Here is a 22,436-nt window from a genome sequence, read left to right as displayed (position 1 = left end):
AGTAAAGGAGACAAGAAAATTAAAATGGTACATGAGAAAATATGTAACACAGAAGAAGGTAATAATGGAGAAATAAGGGAACAAAAAAAGACGTTAGACATAGAAATAAATAGCAAAATGGCAGGTATAAATGCTACTTTATCAGTAATTATATTAAATATAAATGGATTAAACGCTTCAATCAAAAGGCAGAGAAGGGCGGAATAGATAAACATAAAAGAACATGATCCAACTACGTGCTGTCTACAAGAGACAAATTTTAGATTCAAAGATACAAATAGGCTCAAAATAAATAAATGGAAGAAGATATACCAGGCTAATGGAAACCAAAAGGGAGCTAGAGTGGCTATGTTAATATCAAACAAAATATATTTTAAGATGAAAATTGTTACAAGAGACAAAGAAGGACATTTTATAATAGTAAGAGAGTCAATCAGGAAGCTATAACAATTACAAACAGATATGCAGCTATGAATAGAGCTCCAAAATACATGAAGCAAAACCTGACAGAATTGAAGGGATAGACAATTCAATAGTAATAGTTGGGCACTTCAATATGCCAGTTTTAATAATGAAAATAAAATAAGCCAGAATATCAGTGAGTAAATAGAAGATTTTTAAATCAAATACTCTAACAGAAATCTATAGAACATCCCACCTAACAAGAGCAGAACACACTGTCTTCTCAATTGCATATGAAACATTCTCCAGGATAGGCCACATGTTAGATGGTAAAACAAGCATCAATAAATTTTAAAGGGTTGAATTTATAGAGTATTTTCCCTGTCCACAATGGAATTAAGTTAGAAATCAATGACAGAAGGAAATTTAAGATATTTATGACTTTGAGGAAATTAAAGAACATTCTCCTAAATTACCAATGGTTCAGAATAAATCATGAGAAAAATTAGAAACTGTTTTGAGATTAATGAGAACAAAAACAGAACATACCAAAACTTACGGGATGCAGCTAAAGTAGTGCTTAGAGAGAAAAATTATACCTGTAAATGTCTATATTGAAAAATAATTTACTGATGAATTCTACCCAGCTCTTAAATAAGAACTAATTAGTGATTCTTCACAAACTTGTAAAAAATACAAGAGGGAACATTTCCCAATTCATTCTAGGATGCCAGTTTTACCCTGATATCAAAGCCATACAAGGACATCACAAGAAAAGAAAACTACAGACCAATATTCCTTATGAATGTAGGCATAAAAATCTTCAACAAAAATACTAGTAAACTAAATCAAGGAAAATATAAAAAGAAGTATACACCATGCTGAAGTGGGATTTATCCAAGGAATGCAAGGTTGGTTTTACATCTGAAAAATCAATGTAACACAACATATTAACTGAATAAATGGCAAAACTCACCCTTTTCTGGCTTAATATATGTAGGAAAAGTGTTTGACAAAATCTAACACCCCTTCGTGATAAAAACACTGAACAAACTAGAAATAGGAACTTCCTCAACCTGATTAAGGACACTTATAAAATGCTAACAGCTAGCATAATGCTTAGTGGTGAAAGACTGAATGCTTTTCTCTTAGGATCATGAACAACTCAAGAATGTCTGCTCTCACCACTTCTACTCAACAATGTATTGGAGCTTCTAGCCAAAGCCATTAATCAATAAAAAGAAATAAAAGGCATTCCGTTTGCTATGGCTTTGTGTCCCCCCAAAATATGTGTTGGAATCCTAACACTTAACACCTGTGGCTGTAATCCCATTTGGGAATAGAGTTTTCTTTGTTATATTAATGAAAGCATATCAGTGTAGGGTGTATCTTAACCTTAACCACTTTCAAGATATAGAAGAACAGACTAGGCGCAGAGACAAACAAACACAAATGAGGGAAAGAGATTACCAAGGAACCACCAAGGTATGCCAGGGTTAGAGAAGGTGAGAAAAGAGTTTTCTACCAGAGTGGACAGAGAGAGCCTTTCCCTAGAGCTGGCACCCTGAATTCAGACTTCTAGCCTCCAAAACTATGAGAAAATGAAATTCTGTTTGTTAAAGCCACCTACTTGTGGTATTTCTGTTATAGTAGCACTAAGAAACTAAGACAGTGTGAAAAGGTAGAAGTTAAATTCTATTTAAAGTGACACGATCTGTTATGCAGAAAATATTAAGGGATCACGTACACATACATAAAAACAATTAGAACTAATAAAAAAAGTTCAACAGAATTACAAGATCAACAAACAATAATCATTTGTATTTCTGTACACCAGCAATGAATAATTTGAAAATGAACTTAAGAAAAATTTATATTTACAGTAATATAAACATAAATACTTAGAACAAATTTAACCAAAGAAACACAAGACTTCTACTCTGAAATCTACAAAACATCATTGAAAGAAATTAAAGAAATCATAAATAAATGGAAAGAATCCCATGTTATGGAACAGAAGCCTTACACTGTTAAGATAGCACACAGCAATACTCCCCTAATTGATGTATTGATTCAACAAATCCCTGTCAAAATCCCAACTTACTTTTTTGCAAAAATTGACAAGCTGATCCTAAAATTCAGATGGAAATGCAAGGAACCCAAAATAACCAAAGCAATCTTGCAAAAGAAGAACAAAATTGGAGGACTCATATTTCCATTTTTTAAACTTACTGCAAAGCTATAGTAGTCAAAGCTATGTGGTAATGGCATAAGGATAGACATATAGATCAATGATATACAATTAATCCATAGGATTAAATCCAGAGATAAACCTTTATATTGATGGTTAATTGATTTCCACAAGGGTGCCAAGACAATTCAATGGCAAAATAATAATCCTTTCAATAAGTGGTGCTAGGACAACTGGATATTCAAATACAAAAGAATGAAATTGGACTCCTTTTATAACAAAAATCAAATCAGAATGGGTCAAAAACCTAAATGAAAGAGATAAATCTATAAACTCTTAGGAGACAACATAGGAGTCAGTCTTTGTGATAGTTGTGTTGGTTTCTTAGATGCAATACCAAAAACATGTCACAAAACATAAAATTGTGAACTTCATCAAAATTTAAAAACTTTCATGAAGACACAATGTACAGAATGGGAAAAAATAGTTGCAAATTATAGATCTGATAAAGGACTTGTATCCAGAATATGTAAAGAACCCTGGAAACTCAACAACAGAAATAACCCAATTAAAAAACGGGCAAAGGATTTGAATAGACATTTCTTCAAAGAAGATATACAGATGACTAAAAAAAAAAAAAAAAAAAAAAAAACAAGCACATGACAAGGCGCTTAACATCATTAGTCATTAAAGAAATGTAAATCAAACCCATAATGAGATGTCACTTCATACCTGCTAGGATGACCAAAATAAAAAAAAAAACTGACAGGATGTGGAGAAATTGGAACACTCACACACTGCTGGTGGAATGTAAAGTGATGCAGCTGCTTTGGAAAATCATTTGGCAGTCTCTCAAATAGTTAAACATAGAGTTATCATATTACCCAACAATTCCACTCCTAGGTATATGCTCAAGATAAATGAAAACACAAACACCCACCTATTTTATGAATCCATTTACATGGACCATCCAGAATAGCCAGATCCATGGAGACAGAAAGTAAATTAGTGGTTGCCAGGGGCTGAGAGAAGAGGGTAGTGGGTAATGACTGCTAATGGGTACAGGGTTTCTTTTAGGGTGCTGGAAATGTTTTAAACTTAGATAGTGATGGTTGCACAATTTTGTGAATATACTAAAAACACTGAATTGAACATTTTAAAAGGGGAAATTGTATGGTATTTTAATTGTATCTTGATTAAACTGTTACATACTAAAAAAAAAAAGCATAGTTTAGAAAATGGTCTTGTGATCATTAAGGTTGTGTGTCAACTTGGCTAGGCCATGATTCTCATTGGTTTGGCAGCTATGATATAGTTTGGTACTCATATAATGATGTAATCACCTCGATGATGAGATCTGATATAAGGTGATCACCTCTAATGATGAGATCTGCTGTGAGTAGCCAGTCAGTTGAAAGGGAATTTCCTTGGATGTGTGGTCTGCATCCAATATAAGCAAACTTTATGGCAAGGCTAGTGGACTTTTGCTCTCTCTGAATTTTGCATCTGGCTCCTCTTCCTCTGATCTCAGTTCTTTGGACTTAAGCTAGTAACTTACTTGCTGATCTTGGGATTTATCAGCCTTTACAGTCTCTGAGCCAGTGGCCTGCCAGCTTAACTGCCAATTTGGGATTTGTTGGCCTCTGCAACATGTGAGCCAAGGCCTCTTGTCTGGCCTTCTAATCTTGGGTTCTCCAACCCCTGCACAGCTGTGTGAGTCAGGAGAAGCTTCCAGCCTGACCAGAGACTTGGGACTTTCTAGCCTCTACAACTGTGTGAGCCATTTCCTTGATGTAAATATATATATAAAACTAAGATGATTAGATAGATGGATGGATGGATGGATGGATGGATGGATGGATGGATGGATGGATGGATGGATGGATGGATGGATGGATGGATGGATGGATGGATGGATGGTAGGTAGGTAGGTAGATAGGTAGATTAGATGGTAGATAGAGGCATGTCTTAGGCTGGGTTTTCTAGAGAAGCAAAATCGGTGAAGTGTCTATATATATATGCGTGTGTGTATACACACACACGCATGTATATATATATAGACACTTCACTGATATATACACTTGTACACACACACACACATATATAGACGCTTCACAGGTTTTGTTTCTCTGGAGTACCCAGCCAAAGACATTTGGTACCAAGAGTGATTCCAGAGAAACATAATTGTAAGAATGAGTTTTCTAAATTGGTTCTCAAGTCTGGTTTGCCTTAAAAATATTGACGACTCTGCTTCCAGTAGTAAAGAGGTTACTGCTAATCCATGGTGTGAGGTGGCAATAACCGAACGAAAACCGAACCCAGTGCCATTGGGGCAATAGAAACACACAAAATATCACCACCAATAGTTCAGGTATTGGTGAGAAGCCAGGCTCTGCATGTTTGATACTTTTCTACAATTTTGTCATAATGAGAAGTATAAGAAAGCTGGTTTGTTGGTTCTACTTTTGCTAGACAAAGTGGTGAAAGAAAGATATAAGCTCAGGGCTTACACAGTATAAACTCAAAGTTTACACCAGTGCCTTGAAAGAAAGGCTTATTATTATTATTTTTATAGCAACAGAGCTGATATTGCTGAAAACCAAACTCAGTCTTATCGTAAGAGTGGCTGGATTACAATGCAAACTGAATTCCCAACCTCAAGTGGTGTCTGAAGTTAAAGTGAGGGCATTAATTAGGAAGAAAGGGAATCCTGAAATTTGGGATGGGGACACATGGGGAGATAATCATGAAGGTGGGCCCCTAAACTCTGTTGAATCACTCCTGCCAACAGAACAAACCCTCTCCCATCTGAAGAGTAATCATCCTTGCCCACTAAACCACCCTCACTGGTAAATCCATTAGCCCCTCCGCCCCCATCTGATGAGATTAATTGAGCCGTATCTAAAGAGACTTTGTCTGAGCCATTGCCTAGGGAATTGACTGAGGCAGATGCAAGACAATGCTGAATGTTCTCAAAACACATCCCCACCACCCATTTTGGCTTCTAGGCCTATAACCAGATTTAAGTCCCAGTGAGCTCCAAAACGTGAAGTACAAAGTGTGACCCAGGAGGGGGTATGCTACACTCCAAAAGAACTGCTTGACTTTTCTAATATGCACAAACAGAAAATTAAGGGATATGTGTGGGAATGGCTATTAAGGTGTGGGACAATTGTGCAAGGAACATAAAAATGGATCGATCTGAGTTTATTGATATGGGCCAACTAAGCACAGATTCTTTGTGTTTTTGCTTTAGAGGTTAGGAAAGGATCTAATAGTTTATTTGGTTTGATCACTGAAGCATGGATTTACACAGTGGCCTACGCTAAATCAAGTTGAAGTACCAGACCTGCCTCACTGTACTGTAGAAGAAAGTATCCAAAGGCTTAGGGAAATTGGCATATTAGAGTGGACTTATCAGATTATACCCACAGACCCACACATGGGGTGCCCAGAGGACATACCTTTTACCACAACGGTGAGGAACAAATTTGTGAAGGGAGCTCCGGCATCCTTGAAGACTGCTATGATTGCTATTTTATGTAAGTCAGATTTGACAGTGGGAACTGTCTTAACTGAATTAAGACACCTAACTACAATGGGGCTGATTGGACCACCTGGTGGTAGGGCCAAGTGGTGGCACTCAATCGACAAAGTGGGCATAGTTACCATAATGGACAGTGGAATAGAAGCACGTGACCAGTTGCAGAAACAAGGACAGTAATTGTTATGAGTATTTTTTCCTTGTATGTGTCCATCAAATATTTTTATTTTCTTCACTTATAAAATATAAGGTATAGACAGGGCTAGTGGGTTTTTGGTTGTATGCATGTTAGGTGTGTCAAGTTAGGCACAAGTATGACTGTCATTCAGAAATTATGTATGGTTTAAAGAAATGTGCACAGGTGCCAAGTTTACAAGGGGGGGACTGTGATGGTTAAGGTCATGTGTCAACTTGGCTAGGCCATGATTCTCAGTGGTTTGGCAGTTATGGTGCAGTTTGGCAGTCATATAATGATGTAATCACTTCCATGATGAGATCTGATATAATGTGATCACCTCCATGATTGGATCTGCTGTGAGCAGCCAATCAGTTGAAAGGGAGTTTCCTTGGGGTTATGGCCTGTATCCAATATAGGTGGACTTCCTGGCAAGGCTTGTGGACTTTTGCTGTCTCTGGATCCTGCATCTAGCTCCTATTCATCTGACATTTGGTTCTTGGGACTTGAACTAGCAGCTTACCTGCTAATATTGGGATTCGTTAGGCTCCACTCTCTGTTAGCCAGCAGTATATGCCAACTCACCTTCTGATCTTAGGATCAGTCAGCCTCTGCAGTCTGTAAGTCAGTGGTCTGCCAGCTTGCCTGCTGATCTTGGGTTTGCCAGTGCCCGCGCCTACGTGAGTCAGGAGAAACCTCCAGTCTGACCCATGGACTTGGGACTTTCCAACATCTACAACCCCATGAGCCATTTCCTTGATATAAATCTCTCTCTCTCTGTATATGTATAAACACTTCACTGGATTTGCTTCTCTAGAGAACCCAGCCTAAGACAACTGTGGAACACACGGTTCAAAGAGAGACTATAGTAACAAAAGGGTGGCATTCTACTTTAACATGCTCATTCTACAGATGAGAAAACTGAGGCCCAGGTGGGTGAAACAAATTGCCCAGTGCTTGTAACATAATAGACATGAAGTTCTTCAACTGTTCAACAGTAGGGTGACCAGCCATCCTATTTTGCCTGAGATTTTCCCAGATTTAGTGGTGAAAGTCCCACATCCTGAGAACCCCTCCAGTCCTGGGATGGTTGGTTACTCTGTCTAAAGTTCAAATTGAGACCAATATTTTTCCTCTGGTCTGAATTGCTTAGATTCATACATAAATGAGAAATGATGATGTTCAAAAAAGTTCCTTTCCTGTACTGAATCCAATGCTCTAAGCTTAAGCAGCTGGCATTTTGCTTTAAGTTCTTTTCTATTCAATCTTTTGGAATGAAGGATCTTTCCTTTTGATGAAATCTGCATTTCATCCTCAGGGTGAAACCTGGTGTCCTTGGCTTTCTCTGAAAAGTGAAAAGCGGTCTCTTTTGTATACTAAATGCTAAGAATATAACAAAAACAGGGGTGGTTAATTGATTTCAGATATGAAAAAGCGGAGTATAACCCCTCAGAGATATAGACAGAGGAGAGAGAGAAAGAGAGAGGATCTCCATTTCCTTTGAGGCTGAAAGCCATGACAGAAAAGCTCATATAGGAAAAAATCATTCGAATTCCTTTTCAAAACCAGCGGACCTAAACGGAAAGACCAAATCAAGAGAAATCAGCAGCCCTGAACACGTGATTGATGTAAATCATCTTATGGGTGGAGGATGTTCAGAGTAATCCAGAGTGAATGGGCAATGGCAGATTTAAGCCATACAACCCTGCACTTCTTCTGTCGGCCAGAAGCAGAATTCCCCAGTTCAGCCTCTCTTCTCAGGCCTTATCAGCTGTGTTCAGTCCAGCCCAGCCTAGCTGGGGTGTCTCTTTTCTAGACACACAGTAGAGAAGAAGGAAGGACCCAGTTCCTTCTGTACCTAGGAAATGGTGCTTGGAATTTGTAGGCTGTGAGGAGATGAAGTATAACAACTAAGCAAATGGAAAACAAACAACAGCCACCTCCTTTTCTTGTATCCTTGCCTTGACTCAGGTCAGTCTTAAAAACATCGCTGCAGGCAAGCAGGTGAAGCACAGAGGCATCTGCCACCTTGGCCTAAGTTCAAGTGGTTCCTTTAATCTCAGAAAGTCCTCCTACATGTCACTGTGAATGCAAGGCAGGAGATAAACAGAAAGTGAGTAGCTGGGTTACCTTAAATGGGTAACCCAGAAAAAGGCCAGAACTGATGCCTCCAAAGGCCTCTCCCTCTAACTCTCCTTTCATCTCTTCCTGCTGTTTAGCCCCAGAGTCTCTTTCAGCCTGTATTCCAGGTCCTCCTTGCCCTGGCCCCAGCCTACCCTTCTGGTTTATCCTCAATTTCACCATTGCTTTCCCCATCCCTTCCAGTTAACTAATTTCTGTATTCTGCTATCTCATTTGCTACTGAAATCACCCATCTGGTTATTAATTTCAGGTAGTATATTTTTCCAGTCCTACAAGATCCAGTTGTCTCTTTATAATTTACAATTCTCTTTTGGAGCTCTATATCTCTTCATTCATTTTGTCCATATTGCCTCTATTTTATTTAATATATTAATTATGGTTATCCTAAAGCCCTTGTCTGCTACCTTCAATATCTGAATCCTCTATGATTCTGCCTCTATTCATGACTTAACCCACCCACTGCCATCGAGTCGATTCCGACTCATAGCGACCCTATAGGACAGAGTAGAACTGCCCCATAGAGTTTCCAAGGATCGCCTGCATACTTTGCTATTAGTATATTGTTGTGGGCTGCTCAGGTGATTCCAACTCATTTTGGACCTTATAGGACAGAGTAGAACTGCTCCTTAGGGTTTCCTAGGCTACGATCTTTAGGAGAGCAGGTCACAAGGTCAGTAAGTAGTATGCTTTACCAGCCTTCTTTTGGCTAGTGTTCACATTGTTTCTTTTCTATTATTTTACTTCCAACAGTCCTCAAATTCAGCACTCCTCAAAGATGCCTTATTATCTACCTCCCTCCTTCATTCCTTTGATTACATAATTTCCTCTGTTTAGAATAGACCCTTTACTGCCCTCACAACCGTCCATTTTCAAATTTGCAGTTCAGTGCCCACTTCCTTCAGTACCCGTTCTTCCTCCATGCCCTCAAAGGATTCTGTTTGCACCTTCAACATAATAGCACATTCCCTCTGGCTTGCACTGTGAATATTCATGTTTGTCATGGATTGAATTATGTCCCCCCAAAAATGTGTGTATCAATTTGGCTGGGCCATGATTCCTGGTATTGTGTTATTTTCCTATGTTTTAAATCCTGCCTCTATGATGTTAATGAGGGAAGATGGGTGGCCGTTGTGTTAGTGAGGCAGGACTCAATCTAAAGATTGGATTGTGTCTTGAGGCAATCTCTTGAGATATAAAAGAGAGAAGCAAGCAGAGAGACAGGGAACCTCATACCACCAAGAAAGCAGCACTGGGAGCAGAGCACGTCCTTTGGACCTGGGGTCCCTGTGCCTGAGAAGCTCCTCGACCAGAGGAAGATTGATGACAAAGAATCTTCCTCCAGAGCTGACAGAGAAAGCCATCCCCTGGAGTTGACACCCTGAGTTTGGACTTGTAACCTACTAGACTGTGAGAATAAATTTCTCTTTGTTAAAGCCATCCACTTGTGGTATTTCTGTTATAGCAGCACTAGATGACTAAGACAACATTCATGTATGCCCTAACTCCTCTAGTAGAATTCTGGTCTCCTATGGACAGAGACCATCTTATTCCTGGTTATATGGGTGTAGCACTCTGTAGGTGCTTGATAAGTAGTCACTGAATTGAATAAGGGCCCCTGTTCCATCAAGCTCCGAAGACCTCAGTTGCCGCCAGTACTGTTTTTCCCATTTTAGCTATTACCTTTCACCCTTAGGCTATCACATCCTCATTGGGTCTCCTGACTGCCCCTCTATCCATAAACTCTTTGAAGGCAGGGAACTTTTTCTTCTTCAGCCCAACATACCCAGTGCCTCACCCTGTGCCTGCTACATTTGAGGCCCTTCACACACTATTGTAATGGCACGCATATCTGTCATGATTTTCCTATTCTACTGAGAGCTACTTGAGGTCATCTCTATATTCCTAATGCCTAGCACAATCTTTGGCACATAGGACTGCCCCATAATGACTGTTGAAATTAGTTAATTAAGTAAAGTTATAGAGTTAAAAAGCATATTTGCAGGGATGTCTCATGACTGGCTTACACTTACAGTAAACTGCCTGTCTACTACCATTTTCCAGCATCACCCTGCAAACCAGGAAAAGCCAGGGAAATCTAATAAAAGGGTACCCCAAAGTCAGGAAAAAACAGAAAAATAAAATAGAGGAAATAAAATATTCATTTTGGGGGCTCTGTTCAAAAGTTATGCTCCCAGATTGTCAGGGCCCAGGATGATGGAGTAACTACCAACTGGAGCCTTGGTGGTTACTGTGGCAAAGGGGAAAAGTAGTGAAACTCATATTAGCTCTTTAAAGCTCTTGCTCAGAAATGACATGTGTCACTTTTTCTCACAGGGGTAACGTGGCTTCACAAGGGAAGGGAAGGGATTTTGGTGATAAGTAATGCAGTCTACCACATTTGTCCTGTAGAACACAGCTTCTCAAATTCTGTATGTGTGTATGAATCACCTGGAGATGATTTTAAAATGCAGGTTCTGATTCACTAGGCCTGGGGAGGGGGCCGCTGGCTGCCTGTCCACACTTTGAGTAGCAACAGGAGAGTTTTGGATTCTTATTGGTCTAGTGAGCAAACTGAACTCTTCCCTCCTCCTTCTTCTCTGTGGAGACAAAAGTCAGCTTGTAGCTCAATCACTTTGCATTGAAACCAAAAAAATATCCTTTGATGGTCAAAAGACACTTGTGATTACCTCAAGGGTGAGGGCAACACAGAAGAATACATAATGAAAGCCATTAACTGTTTGACAAAACTGTAGAGTCTGGGGAAGGACAGAGCACAAGAAGACTGTATCTGTTATAAGAAGCCAAATTGTTCCATCTAGAGGCCATCCTATAGGGTCGCTATGAGTTGGAATCGACTCGACAGCAATGGGTTTGGTTTTTTTTTTTAGAGGCCATCCATCCATCTGCATAAGCAGGGTTTTTTTTTTTTTTTTTTTTTTTTTTCCTTAATGGATCAAATTAGATCTAATTATGTCATCTGTTTTTCTACTTTCCTTCCTATCAGTTCCACAAAACTGTGAAAGGTTGCAGCGGCTCTCATTGGGCCTTATAAAGGCCCCTTTTAGCACCACTCTCCTTGTCAATGTCATATTGTTGTTTGAGTGAGCCTTTGCTCCAATTTGTTCTCCTTGCATGTGCCAACAGTAATTGAGTGACTCACAGGGGTAATTCTATTATTTCAGAGCCTAGATAGAGTTTTCTCTGGTGGTACCTATCCCTGCCCCACCCCATGGCTGAAGTACTATGGGCAGGGGTAACCTGCTGACCAGACCTGCACACTGGCAGTTTTGTGGGTGCTTTGCTCTGTGCCATGCTGAACCAGAAATACATGAGCCTGGCTCAGCTTGGAATAGATGGTGTTTTTATTTCTAGTGGTTTTATTTAAAAGTGATGCCAGTCATTTTATATCCTTTCCTAGAATTTTTGATTGATGACAATCTGGTCAGCCAGAGCTGCCTATGGAATAAAACTGCTGACTTGGGCACTGGCATTGGCTGAGCCTTATTAAGTCAGCTCAGGGTGTGTGTGTGTACGTAGGATGGCAGCAGAGCACAGAATTAGATGGAATTAAGTTGAACGAGCAAATCTGTCTTGGAAGAAGTACAACCAGAATGCTTCTTAGAAGCAAAGATGGTGAGACTATGTCTCACATACTTTGGACATGTTGTCAAGAGGGATCAGTCCCTGGAGAAGGACATCATCCTTGGTAAAGTAGAGGGTCAGCAAAAAAGAGGAAGACTCTCAATGAGAAGGACTGACACAGTGGCTGCCACAATGGGCTCAAGCATAGCAACAATTGTGAGGATGGCGCAGGACCAGGCAGTGTTTCATTCTCTTGTGCATAGGGTCGCCATGAGTCGGAACTGACTCAGCAGCACCTAACAACACCAACAACAACAGCTGAAAGAACTGAAGGGGTCTCTCAGTTCAGAAGGAACTGCGGAGCTGATATGCCTGGTACAAGTTCCCTGCACCTACTAGAGGGCAGAGTGAGGAATAGAATCCAGGTGTCCTTCATCCTACCCCAAAGCCCCTTCCTGTAAAGAACACCTGGTTGGAGACAGCAGTTTCGAGTCAGCCCCCAATTTCCTATGGGCTCAGTATTGTAAATTGGATTTCAGTTCTAGGAAACTAATTTTATATCATTCAAATTAAAAAAAAAAAAAAAAAGAAGGGATCCTAAAATAAAGTGAAACACATATATACATTTTACAAACAATTATGAAAAAAAAAACCCAATATTTAAGATAAGGCTAAATCCTTTTGGTGGGTGCAGGAAATGAGATTTGCTTGGATCAGATATATTAAGGCTTTAAAAAATATGAGTCTGAGTCTGATGAGGTATGAACTGCAGCTACCGTCTTCATTTCCTGGTAACTTCCTCTGTAGCAAGCACAGGCATTTCTCATTGCTACAGGGGCCTTCAAACTGTGATCAAAATTAGGGTCATCTGTCTTGAATATGTTCATTGCCAGCTGAATGTGACTGCATGTTTCCAGAACTCTGAATGGTAAATGCTGGGGAGGGAGCAGTGCCCATGATGACTCTGGACTTGGCAAAGGCTCTGATCCTGGGGTGCATAGTTGAACAAGAGGGTCATAGAATCCTTTGAAATTATAAGAAAATATTTTATTGTGAATTTATATGGGAAAAGTATCCATAGTGTTCATCAGATTCTGAAGGGAATCCATGACCTCCCCCTCAAAAAGAAGTTTTTTTTTCTTTTCTCAAAAGTGAAAGGTATCTATAGGTCAACCCATCCAAGGTAGGGATATATTACACAGCATCCTCATGTACATGCATTTGTATACATACACAGGTAAGTCTGCTTGATTACACAGTCACATGCAAGTGTACACACACATGCTCCTTGCTTCCACATACATGTGTACATCCCTTCACCTACCTTTGGATATGAGCCTAGAAACCTTACTGGACCCTTGAGTGCTGGCTTGGGTCAGTGTCTCTAGATTCAACCCTCTATTCCCTTCCTGCTCTAAAGAATTCCAATACAAGGTTCTAGGTGTATTCATATCGACCAGTTTTAACTCTGACACACTGCAGGACAGTATAGACTAAACTCCATGCACTCTTACCCCACAGTCCCAAAGTTGAGGGACAGTGTATATTTTGGAATCCCCACTGCTGCCTCCACCCCTTGGCAGTATTGCTGGCATGATGAAACAAGACAATGCAAGAAATAGTACCTTCAACTCACTTCTGCCACATGGGAGGGGCCCAGTAAACACCTCCTCTAACATCTATTAGACAATAGAGACGGAACAAACTCTGCTTTCCTGACACATTGAATATGTCCTCTGTCATCTCTTGAAACCTTGGAACCAGGTGATACAGGATATTGGTTTGTAGAATTTAGTATTTGGAGGGCATTTATCTGTCTAAGTGAATGCAAGGCAGGCAATTCCAGCTCTCACTTAATTAGGTGATCTTAGACAAGCTCTCTGCATTAGTGTTCCATCTTTATAATGGAATTATTGATAATGGGATTAGTTGAGGTGGGACAACAGAAGGAATCACTGATAACACAAGTTTGGAGTGAGTTTTTTCACTATCGTACTCTTTTTACAATTCTTTGGAGGAACTTAACATTCTAACAGGCCAGGAGATGTCTAAGTAACTGTTGTAGGGAGTGCTTGTCATGGAGAAGGATGTATCATTTGACAACTAAAAATCAATGAGATGACCTGTGAGATATACACCACATGTTTTGAGTTCCAGGAATGTGAGCAGGGTGGGAGACATTCATGATTCCAGTATAATTAATTTTTAGAACACTTTTGGATAGTTTTAATAATAAACTGTCCTTCCTGTAGGGAAAGGTAGTATTTTTATCTGACCATCTGGGGCACTGGCCTTAGACTAGTAATGGAAATAGGAGTTGGGGGGTTTAGTCCTAGCTCTACCTGGTACTAGTGAGTGGCTTTGGACAAGCCTCCTCCCTCTCTAGATTTCATTGTCCTCAGCTGAGAAATAAGAATAACAATATCCATCTCTTAGAGTCAGTGGAAGGATAACATGAAATAGAGAGCATTTGGAAGCACTGCGTATCTGGAAAAATGCAAGTGCTTGGGATTAATGCTGGCCTCTCTCGATGGATTTTTAAACTTACACACTGGATAGTCCACTGTAACCTGCATTGCTATGTGTCTTCAGACTGCACATTCCCAGAGTGGTGCAAAAGTATGTCATTTCCATGCACTATTCTGAGTATGCCTGGGCTCTCGAAGAATCTCAGCAATGCTAATAATAAGCTGATTAGCAGGTTTTTGTAAGCAGAAAGAAGATCACATGTTCATTAATGTTATTAAAAGACAAGCTTCTGACTGGCAGCCCTTGAAGGATGGATTTGGCTCCCTGGGCTCCAGCTGGCAGAGTATCTGTAAGGGAATGGCCTGGCTACTTCCTTGTATGCCTGTAGTGTTCAGCTAGAGTGGCTAGGACTGGAAACACCTGTTGGGGCCTCAGGTGGCTGAGGCCTTCCATGGGCTGAGAGCCCTCCCACAGCCGTCCTTCACAAGGAAGTTCATATAAGCATCATGAACTACATAGGTTTTCATGGTGTGCAGGTGCAGTAAGACAAATTGCATTTTTTTTTCCCTTAGTGTGTACAGAAAATGGCAGATAAGTCCCACCCTGTGTGGAGATCTTACACTTCTGAGGCTGGTAAACTGAATTTGACTGGTTTAAGACAGGAACTAAGCCACACAGCTTTCAGGGTCTTTGAGGACAGTGGACAGGGAGGGACAGATTTTGCTGGATAATGGCCGAGCAGCTGCTGGCTGCACTCACTATCAATGTGACTCATTACTTCTTTGATCATTAATGGTCTATCATCATGGACTGTGGGGCAGGCAGGGCATGCTGCTGATGATATGCCATCCCCAACCACTTGCTTTTCTGTAGGCAAGTGAGAGAGAATGATGCGATGATCATGGTAACCTGCAGTCTGCTCTAATTTATTAAGGAAAAGTAAATTACTTTAACCATTATTGGTAACAAATTTATGGCCCACCTGAAAACTGATTTGGACACCCTGGTGTAGCTGATGCTGCAGTGAGAAACATCAGAAGACCTGGTGCCCCACCCCCCACCCCACTCCCTCAGCAATTGCAGCTCTTGGGCACCGGGCTGAATTAACCAGTGGACTTTGGAGCAGCCCAGAGGGACCATCTGGAACCCAGAGATAATAGTCTTCATCTCCCACTTCCTTTCCTCCTCCACCTACTCTCACTTACCCCCAGAACAGAAAACTGGATTTTTCAGGAGCTGTGGATGATGCTGAGACCATCCTTCTGTGGAAGATGTTTGGTCCTACCTGTGTAGGACCAAACAAATGCCACAACCTAACAGTAAGCCCATCCAGGAAGCCCATCCACAAATTTGGCCAGGGATCTGTGACAAGGACAGTGAGGGCCTGAGCTTCCGGGTCCCCTAGCTCCCTCTCTCTGTTCCTTCCCAGGTCCTAAAGGAAGTGCTTTGTCTTTAAGCAGACACAGGGTTTGATTCTTATTAAAACCAGATAGAAACCTGAAAGGTGGAGAGAATCTCCAACAAATCCCTAAGAATCAATTGTTCATTTTTTATTCATTCATTCATTTCATGTATATTAAACACTGAGATGAGGCCTAGACAAGGCAGTCTACACTCTTAAGGAGCACATGGTCTAGTATGTATATAGTCAGAGTGGAGTGGAGTGGGGACTTAGTGAAAAAGCGGGTAATTACAATGCAATGTCATAAGTGCTATAATAAAGCCATCGTAATATTCTGGGAGCATAGGAGATTGAGTAATTTCTACCTTAGAGAATCAGGAAAAGTTTTAATATTCTGGGAGCATAGGAGATCGAGTAATTTCTACCTTAGAGAATCAGGAAAAGTTTTATAGACATACTGGTATTTGATCTGCGTCCTGAGAGATGAGGTCAGAATTCATGCAACAAGGAAGACAGGAAAGGACATTCCAAGGGGGTCATGTGGAAGGGAGTGGAACATTCAGGGAAACAGGTAAAGTTCAACATGAATCCAGCAATAGTACACAGAAGGGAAAGGAAAGCAAAGAGAGAAAAGTGAAGAGATGAGGCTGAGGAGGTGGAGTGGAGCCTAACCAGGAAGGGCCTTTCATAGTCTACTCAGGAACCAGGGAGAGGTTTTCCTCTCCTTGGCTTAGGGAGGTGTATTACTAACATATACTCTCCTAGATTCTGTGGGGAATAATCAGACCACCTACAATTTCGGAAGATTAACAAGCCTGCAGGTCCCTGGAGGGGAGGTATCACGTTCTATTTAACCCTGTAGCTTCTGCCAAGCATATAACAGGATCACAGCAAAAGGGATAGAATGAAAGAGTGATTAAAAATGACAGCTGCAAAACTGAAAGCCATGAGACACGATCTTTAAAAAAAAAAGTGAAGAGGAGCAAATCACTACAGTCCAGTCTGTGCGCATCTGGCAAGACCCTATGGAGGAAAGACACAGGGCCTGGGAGGCCTCTGAGGGGGGCTACTTGATATTGTGAAAATGCAAATGAGAAAGCAAAGGATAGGGATTGTGGGGGATGTGAAGGGAAAAGAAAGCTGACCAGATAATTATTTTTCTTTTTCCTATTTCCTCTTCTTTTGCATCCAGTTTCTTTCCTTCATTTTTGCCCTATTTTCCCCCCAGCTTTAACGCAGAGGGGAGGGGAGAGGCTAGCCAAGGCTTGAGCTTAGAGACAGCCCCAGCCAGGAGGCGTGATTTACTGAGTGCCGAGGGGACCATGTTAACCAAAGGCCCTGGTAGCCCAGCTTTTATGGGCCACCCTAGCAAGACCTGTCCAGGATGTCCAAGCTTAATGTGAGGTACAGAAAAGCAGCTTGTAGCTCCATCTTGTGTGGGTTTTCATCACTGTTTATTTCTGGGTGTTTTTTTTTCCCCTCCTCCTCTCAGGTGGCGCAGTGGTTAAGAGATATGGCTGCTAACCAAAAGGTCAGCGGTTTGAATCCACCAGCCGCTCCTTGGAAACCCTACGGGGCAACTCTACTGTGACCTATAGGGTTGCTATGAGTCAGAATCCACAGCAACTTTTTTTCTGGGGGCGGGGGGGGGGGTGTTTCTCAAATAAAAGTCAAGTCTCCGCCATCTCGTGGCAAAGGACTAGTATTTACGGGGCCCCCACTTGTCAACCTCCGTTCCTACTGCTCCCCCAAGACTTGGCATTGCACCTCACTCTGGGACTGTGGCGATTGTAGGCGGTGGTACGGGATGACAGCTCTGTGAGGCATTAACCAGGGGGAGAGGGAAGAGGAGCTTGATTAGTAAATCTTGCTGTCCTTGCTGCTGGTAGGATCTCCTTTGGCTGCATGCCATTTTTAGAGCAGTTTCTCAGAGACCATGGTTGTAAACTCCTAGGCTGGGGCAGGTCATTCTTGTTCATACAGGGGTAACCAAAATTTGTGAAGGAGTGAAGACAGGCAGGCAGATTGTGAGGAGGTTGCTATGGTGCTGTTCACGCACAAAGAGAACAGAGCCAGGCCAGGAGAGTCAGCAGAGAGATGGGGGTAGATTTGGGAAGTGTGGGCCTGATGTGAGGGATGAAGGATACAGAGAAGGGAGTGGAAGCTCTGACTATTTTGGCCATAGTGGGGAAATGTTTGAGGCCAAAATATGAAAGAGTCGTGTAGACAGGAGGTTGTGTCAGGGGAGAGCATCTCCGGCAAGAACTGGAGGCGAGGTTCTCATAGAGGCAGTGTTTGAAACAATGTGAGCGGATGAGTGCTCAAGGGAGATTATTTCTGGGCTTTAGGTGTGTACATTGTTTCTGGGCTTTAGATCTATTGAGGTTGTGAACTCCACTGTATTGTAAATCTGGAAGCCTCAGGGTCAAACTTTTCATCTGGTATTTGGATATAGCAGCAAAAGATGAGAGATTATTTCAAATCTTTCCTACAAACTCTCTGGTGCTCTGGCCTTGCCTTGGACCCATAATAAGTCCTGGACTTGTGATTTTCTTTCTATAAGTTTTCTAGTGCTTCCTGAAATGGCTAGCACACCCCACAGACCTTGACTTTGAATGTTCACCAAAATATTCCATTACTACTGCCACTGGTTTCCCAAAGCCTTCCTTCAACAGGCACTTCTTCACAGGCAAATGCTAATACTAATTTAAGTGAATGTTTTGCCAGTACACAACATGGCACTAGTCCGTTTTCCACTGGCAATGAGGAGGCTATTCTTTACTTTAAATCTAATGATGTTAGCTAACCAATTCTAGATTCTCATCTTTTAGGTTCTGTTTCCTGAAAACAATTCTGGTACCAAATGCTGTTAGCCAGGATTCAGTCAGGAAAACAGAAAGTATTCTAGATATTTCAAGCAGGATGGATTTAACATAAGGAATTCAGTGTTTACAGAATCACTAGAAAGGCTGTTGGAGGAAATGAAAATCAGGGAAAATCACCACTAGAGCTATCAGGATATCAGAGGTCACAGAAGTTGCCAGAAATCATTGGTGATGATTTCCATTGCCCCTATCCCCAGAGTGAGTGATGGTTAGGAGTATGGCAAAGCCTCGGTCTGCTATCTGCAGATATGCATGCCCATTCTCACAGCTGTGACTAGAGAGTAATAATGTCTCCTTTCATTTAAAAAAAAGAAAAAAACTTACTGCCACTGAGTCGATTCTGCTTCATAGTGACTCTATAGCACAGGGTAGAACTGCCCCCTAGCGTTTCTAAGGCTGTAATCTTTACAAAAGCAGACTGCCACATCTTTCTCCCATAGAGCAGCTGGTGGGTTCGAACCGCTGACCTTTCAGTTAGTAGCCAAACGCTTAACCACTGTGCCACCAGGGCTCCTCTCCTTTTATTTAGCCCTCCAAATTTCACGTGAGTTTCTCTCACTGGTGGAATCTGAACTGGAATGTTACTGGCAACAGAACCTGGTAAATGTAGTTTCTAAGCGCTCAGCCTATGCAATACTAAAGGAAGCTTAGAATCTCAGGGATCAAGGAACAATACCTAATATATACCCTTAACTGTGGGTGATAATAAAAGTACTTCCTTCGTATGCTTATTGTGAGGCTAAAATGAACACTTGTGAAGTCTTAGCAACGGTGTGGTATACAGTAAGCCTTAATAATTGCTAGTTTACTAGAAAAAAATCAAGATTGAAGTTAGAATGGCTCCTCGTCCTCATTTCTAACTCCTGTAAGAACAGTGGCTGTTTCTGAGCTGTTTGATCCCAATCCACACTCATTGGCCTGAGTCCTTTTCCTTACCATCCCAGGCCTGCTTGGCTTTAGGATCATCAATCTGCCTCATTTTGTCTTAGAGGGATGAATGGAGATTCAGAAAAAAGGGAAAAGTCCTGAGGAAAAACTGAACCAGTGGAAAAATGCTGCATATTATATTAGTATTAGATTCAACATACTTGGCAGATTTGAGAACTTTATCTCAAGGACCAACAGTCACAGCCTGGTCAATTCCCTTATGAAAACCCAAATCCAGGGCTCTGCCTTGCACTTCTGTACCAAACGGAATCCATGAAACTGGGGTAAAGTCTCTGCCGCCTTGTGCCCAAATACTCCAAGCGGCCTGTCTTAAAAATGAGGGCACAGCAGAAATCCAAAACAGAAGAGAAACAGGCTAAAATCCATAGGGGGAACAACTTCTATTTCTTAGTCTGTCTCCTGCCCCAAATAGCTCTGCTCTCCTCCCCCACTTGTGTTTTGTGTTCTGTTTCTTTCCCTTGCAGCAGATGCCACCAGACCATCAGGACTTAAACTAGGTCAGAGAGGGTGATGATGAGCTGACAAAGGCCCTCAGGGCATGTCCTCCCATGACCTGATTCCCCATTCTTCCCCACCTTGAGTGGCCATGCACAATCCCCAAACGACCTCTTCTCTTCAGGAGGTCCTACCCAGGTTCCTGCTCCCCAGAACCATAGTGATTGTGGGAGTCCTCTATCCAGCTCTGGGAGTGCTGACCTGTGAGTGGACCAGGGTCTCTTCCTGGGCTGGCAGGCAGAGGGCAGCAGAGCTGGGCTGGGCGGCAGCCCTTCTTGCCTGGTCCCTGGCCCATAGTGCCATTCCATTTCCTTCCACTGCAGCCCTGTTTGGGCCCCCTCTGAGGATGCTTGTTCTTTCCTCAAGGGCAGCCAGGGAGCCACACGTATCTGCTGTTTCCTCTGGGAGACCATGGGAACTGGTTTCAAACAGACTGACAGGGTCCAAACATGCAAATGAGGCAGCATCGGTGTAGTGGGTAGAGCATAAGTTATAGCGTCACAAATCCTGATGGCAAATCCCAGTAAACTGAAGCACAGGGAGGTAAGCGGCTTGCCCAGAACTACACAGCTGGCAATTGGCAGAGTGCAGTCCTGAACTACCCACCTAAACCACCTGTGTCTGCTTCACTGAAAACCCCACCCCCATTACCACCCACCAGTAGCTGCTAGTCCTGATGATCACTGTTCAGCACTTAGGCCCTAATGGCTCCTCTCTCTGCACAGGTTCTCTCCCAGAGTGGTTACGGCACCATCACCACCGACATCCGAGACAGGCAGACCTTCTACTATGCGGAAGACTACCACCAGCAGTACCTGAGCAAGAACCCTGATGGGTACTGTGGGCTCGGGGGCACGGGAGTTTCCTGTCCAATTGGTGTGAAAAAATAATTTCTCCCCACGTGTCGGGCCTTAAAAGTACAGCAAAAATGCATTCAACAAGTTGGGTAATTCTTTTGTGATTCATATCAATGACTTTTTGAAGTACGCAAAGTACAAAGGCATTTTTAAAAATCTGGTTTATTGAGGTATAATTTACATGAAGTACAATGGCAAGTTGATTAAATGTCAATTTATTTTCTGATAAGTTTTGATGGAAGTAGAACTGAAATTTTTTGGATCGTTTGGGGTTGAAATAAAGATAATAGATATGCTATATTCACCTTCTTGAACTCTGGGCGCCTGCCATTGAAGCTAAGGAATTAAGCTGGGAGGTTGTTGGGCAGGCTGGGGGTGATGTTGAGAATTATTTACTATGCTCTGATCCACCTTACATGCACACTTGCCCTCTTGTGCCTTAAAATCTGTAGACATTTATAACCTCGGTACATCACTCACTGAGACACTGCTGTACTGAACCTAGACATGGGTACACAGCTTCCTCTCCCTTCTCACCCTCTTGTAGGGTTGGTGGTTCAAATTCAACCAGCAGTACCATGGAAGAAAGGCTTAACAATCTGCTTCCTTAAAGATTACAGGCAAAAAAGCCCAATGGAGCAGTTCTACTCTGTAACACATGGGGTTGCTGTGAATCGGAATCAACTCGACAGCAACGGGTTTCGTTTTTTGGGTTTTGTGGGAGAGAAAAGATGTGAGCTGGCTTGATGAATTCTGGTGTTTTGCTTACAGCTGTGAGAAATGCTTGTTCTAATAAAAGTCTACAGTCTAATAATACAAACTGCCTGATGTTTTGTCTACCTTTTACTTCTTTAGATAGGATATTTCTAAGTGCTGTAAGATAAATTTAAGAACTCTAAAAGAACTTGAGAGGGAAAAAATCTGATAGTCATTTTCCCCCAACTGGGAAATAATTATGATTGAAATTTTAGAAAACATGTATGCCTCTAGTTCCTTGCAACTTAGTAATAATAGGTGTTTTCCATACTCCTGTCACATCTGTGATGGCTTCTTTTTTTTATATATCACAGAAGACTATTTATTCTGGTTTGGGCTTGACACAATGAGCTGACCCCTGCTTACTGCTCCAGCCTGATGCTGTGTCCTCAAGAAGTTCCCATGCACCTCCGTGCCTTTGCACAGAGAGTTCTGTCTGCCTGGAATGCCTTTCCACCCACACACCACACACTGCAATCTCCCTTTATGGACTAACTCAGCTCAAAGGAGTCTTCCCTAATGGCATCTTTCCTCTCCTCACCACCCACTCACACACCTTCCTATTAGGCTGGGCCGGATTCTCCTCCC

At 41.8% G+C, this 22,436-nt stretch overlaps 1 protein-coding gene across 13 annotated transcripts in view; it reads left to right on the top strand.

Moving 5' to 3' along the window:
• Positions 1-21,895, top strand: part of MSRA (methionine sulfoxide reductase A) — an 816,105-nt gene extending 794,210 nt beyond the window's left edge. For all 13 annotated transcript variants that reach the window (XM_049866284.1, XM_049866282.1, XM_049866293.1 and 10 more), the window contains one exon: positions 20,961-21,895. In XM_049866284.1, the coding sequence (XP_049722241.1) occupies positions 20,961-21,125 (165 nt within the window). In that variant the 3' untranslated portion in view covers positions 21,126-21,895. The remainder of the gene's footprint in view (positions 1-20,960) is intronic.
• Positions 21,896-22,436: the final 541 nt, after the last annotated feature.

The sequence above is a fragment of the Elephas maximus genome, chromosome 22 (assembly GCF_024166365.1).
Source record: "Elephas maximus indicus isolate mEleMax1 chromosome 22, mEleMax1 primary haplotype, whole genome shotgun sequence".
NCBI lineage: Eukaryota > Metazoa > Chordata > Mammalia > Proboscidea > Elephantidae > Elephas > Elephas maximus.
This window is presented reverse-complemented; position numbering and strand designations above follow the sequence as displayed.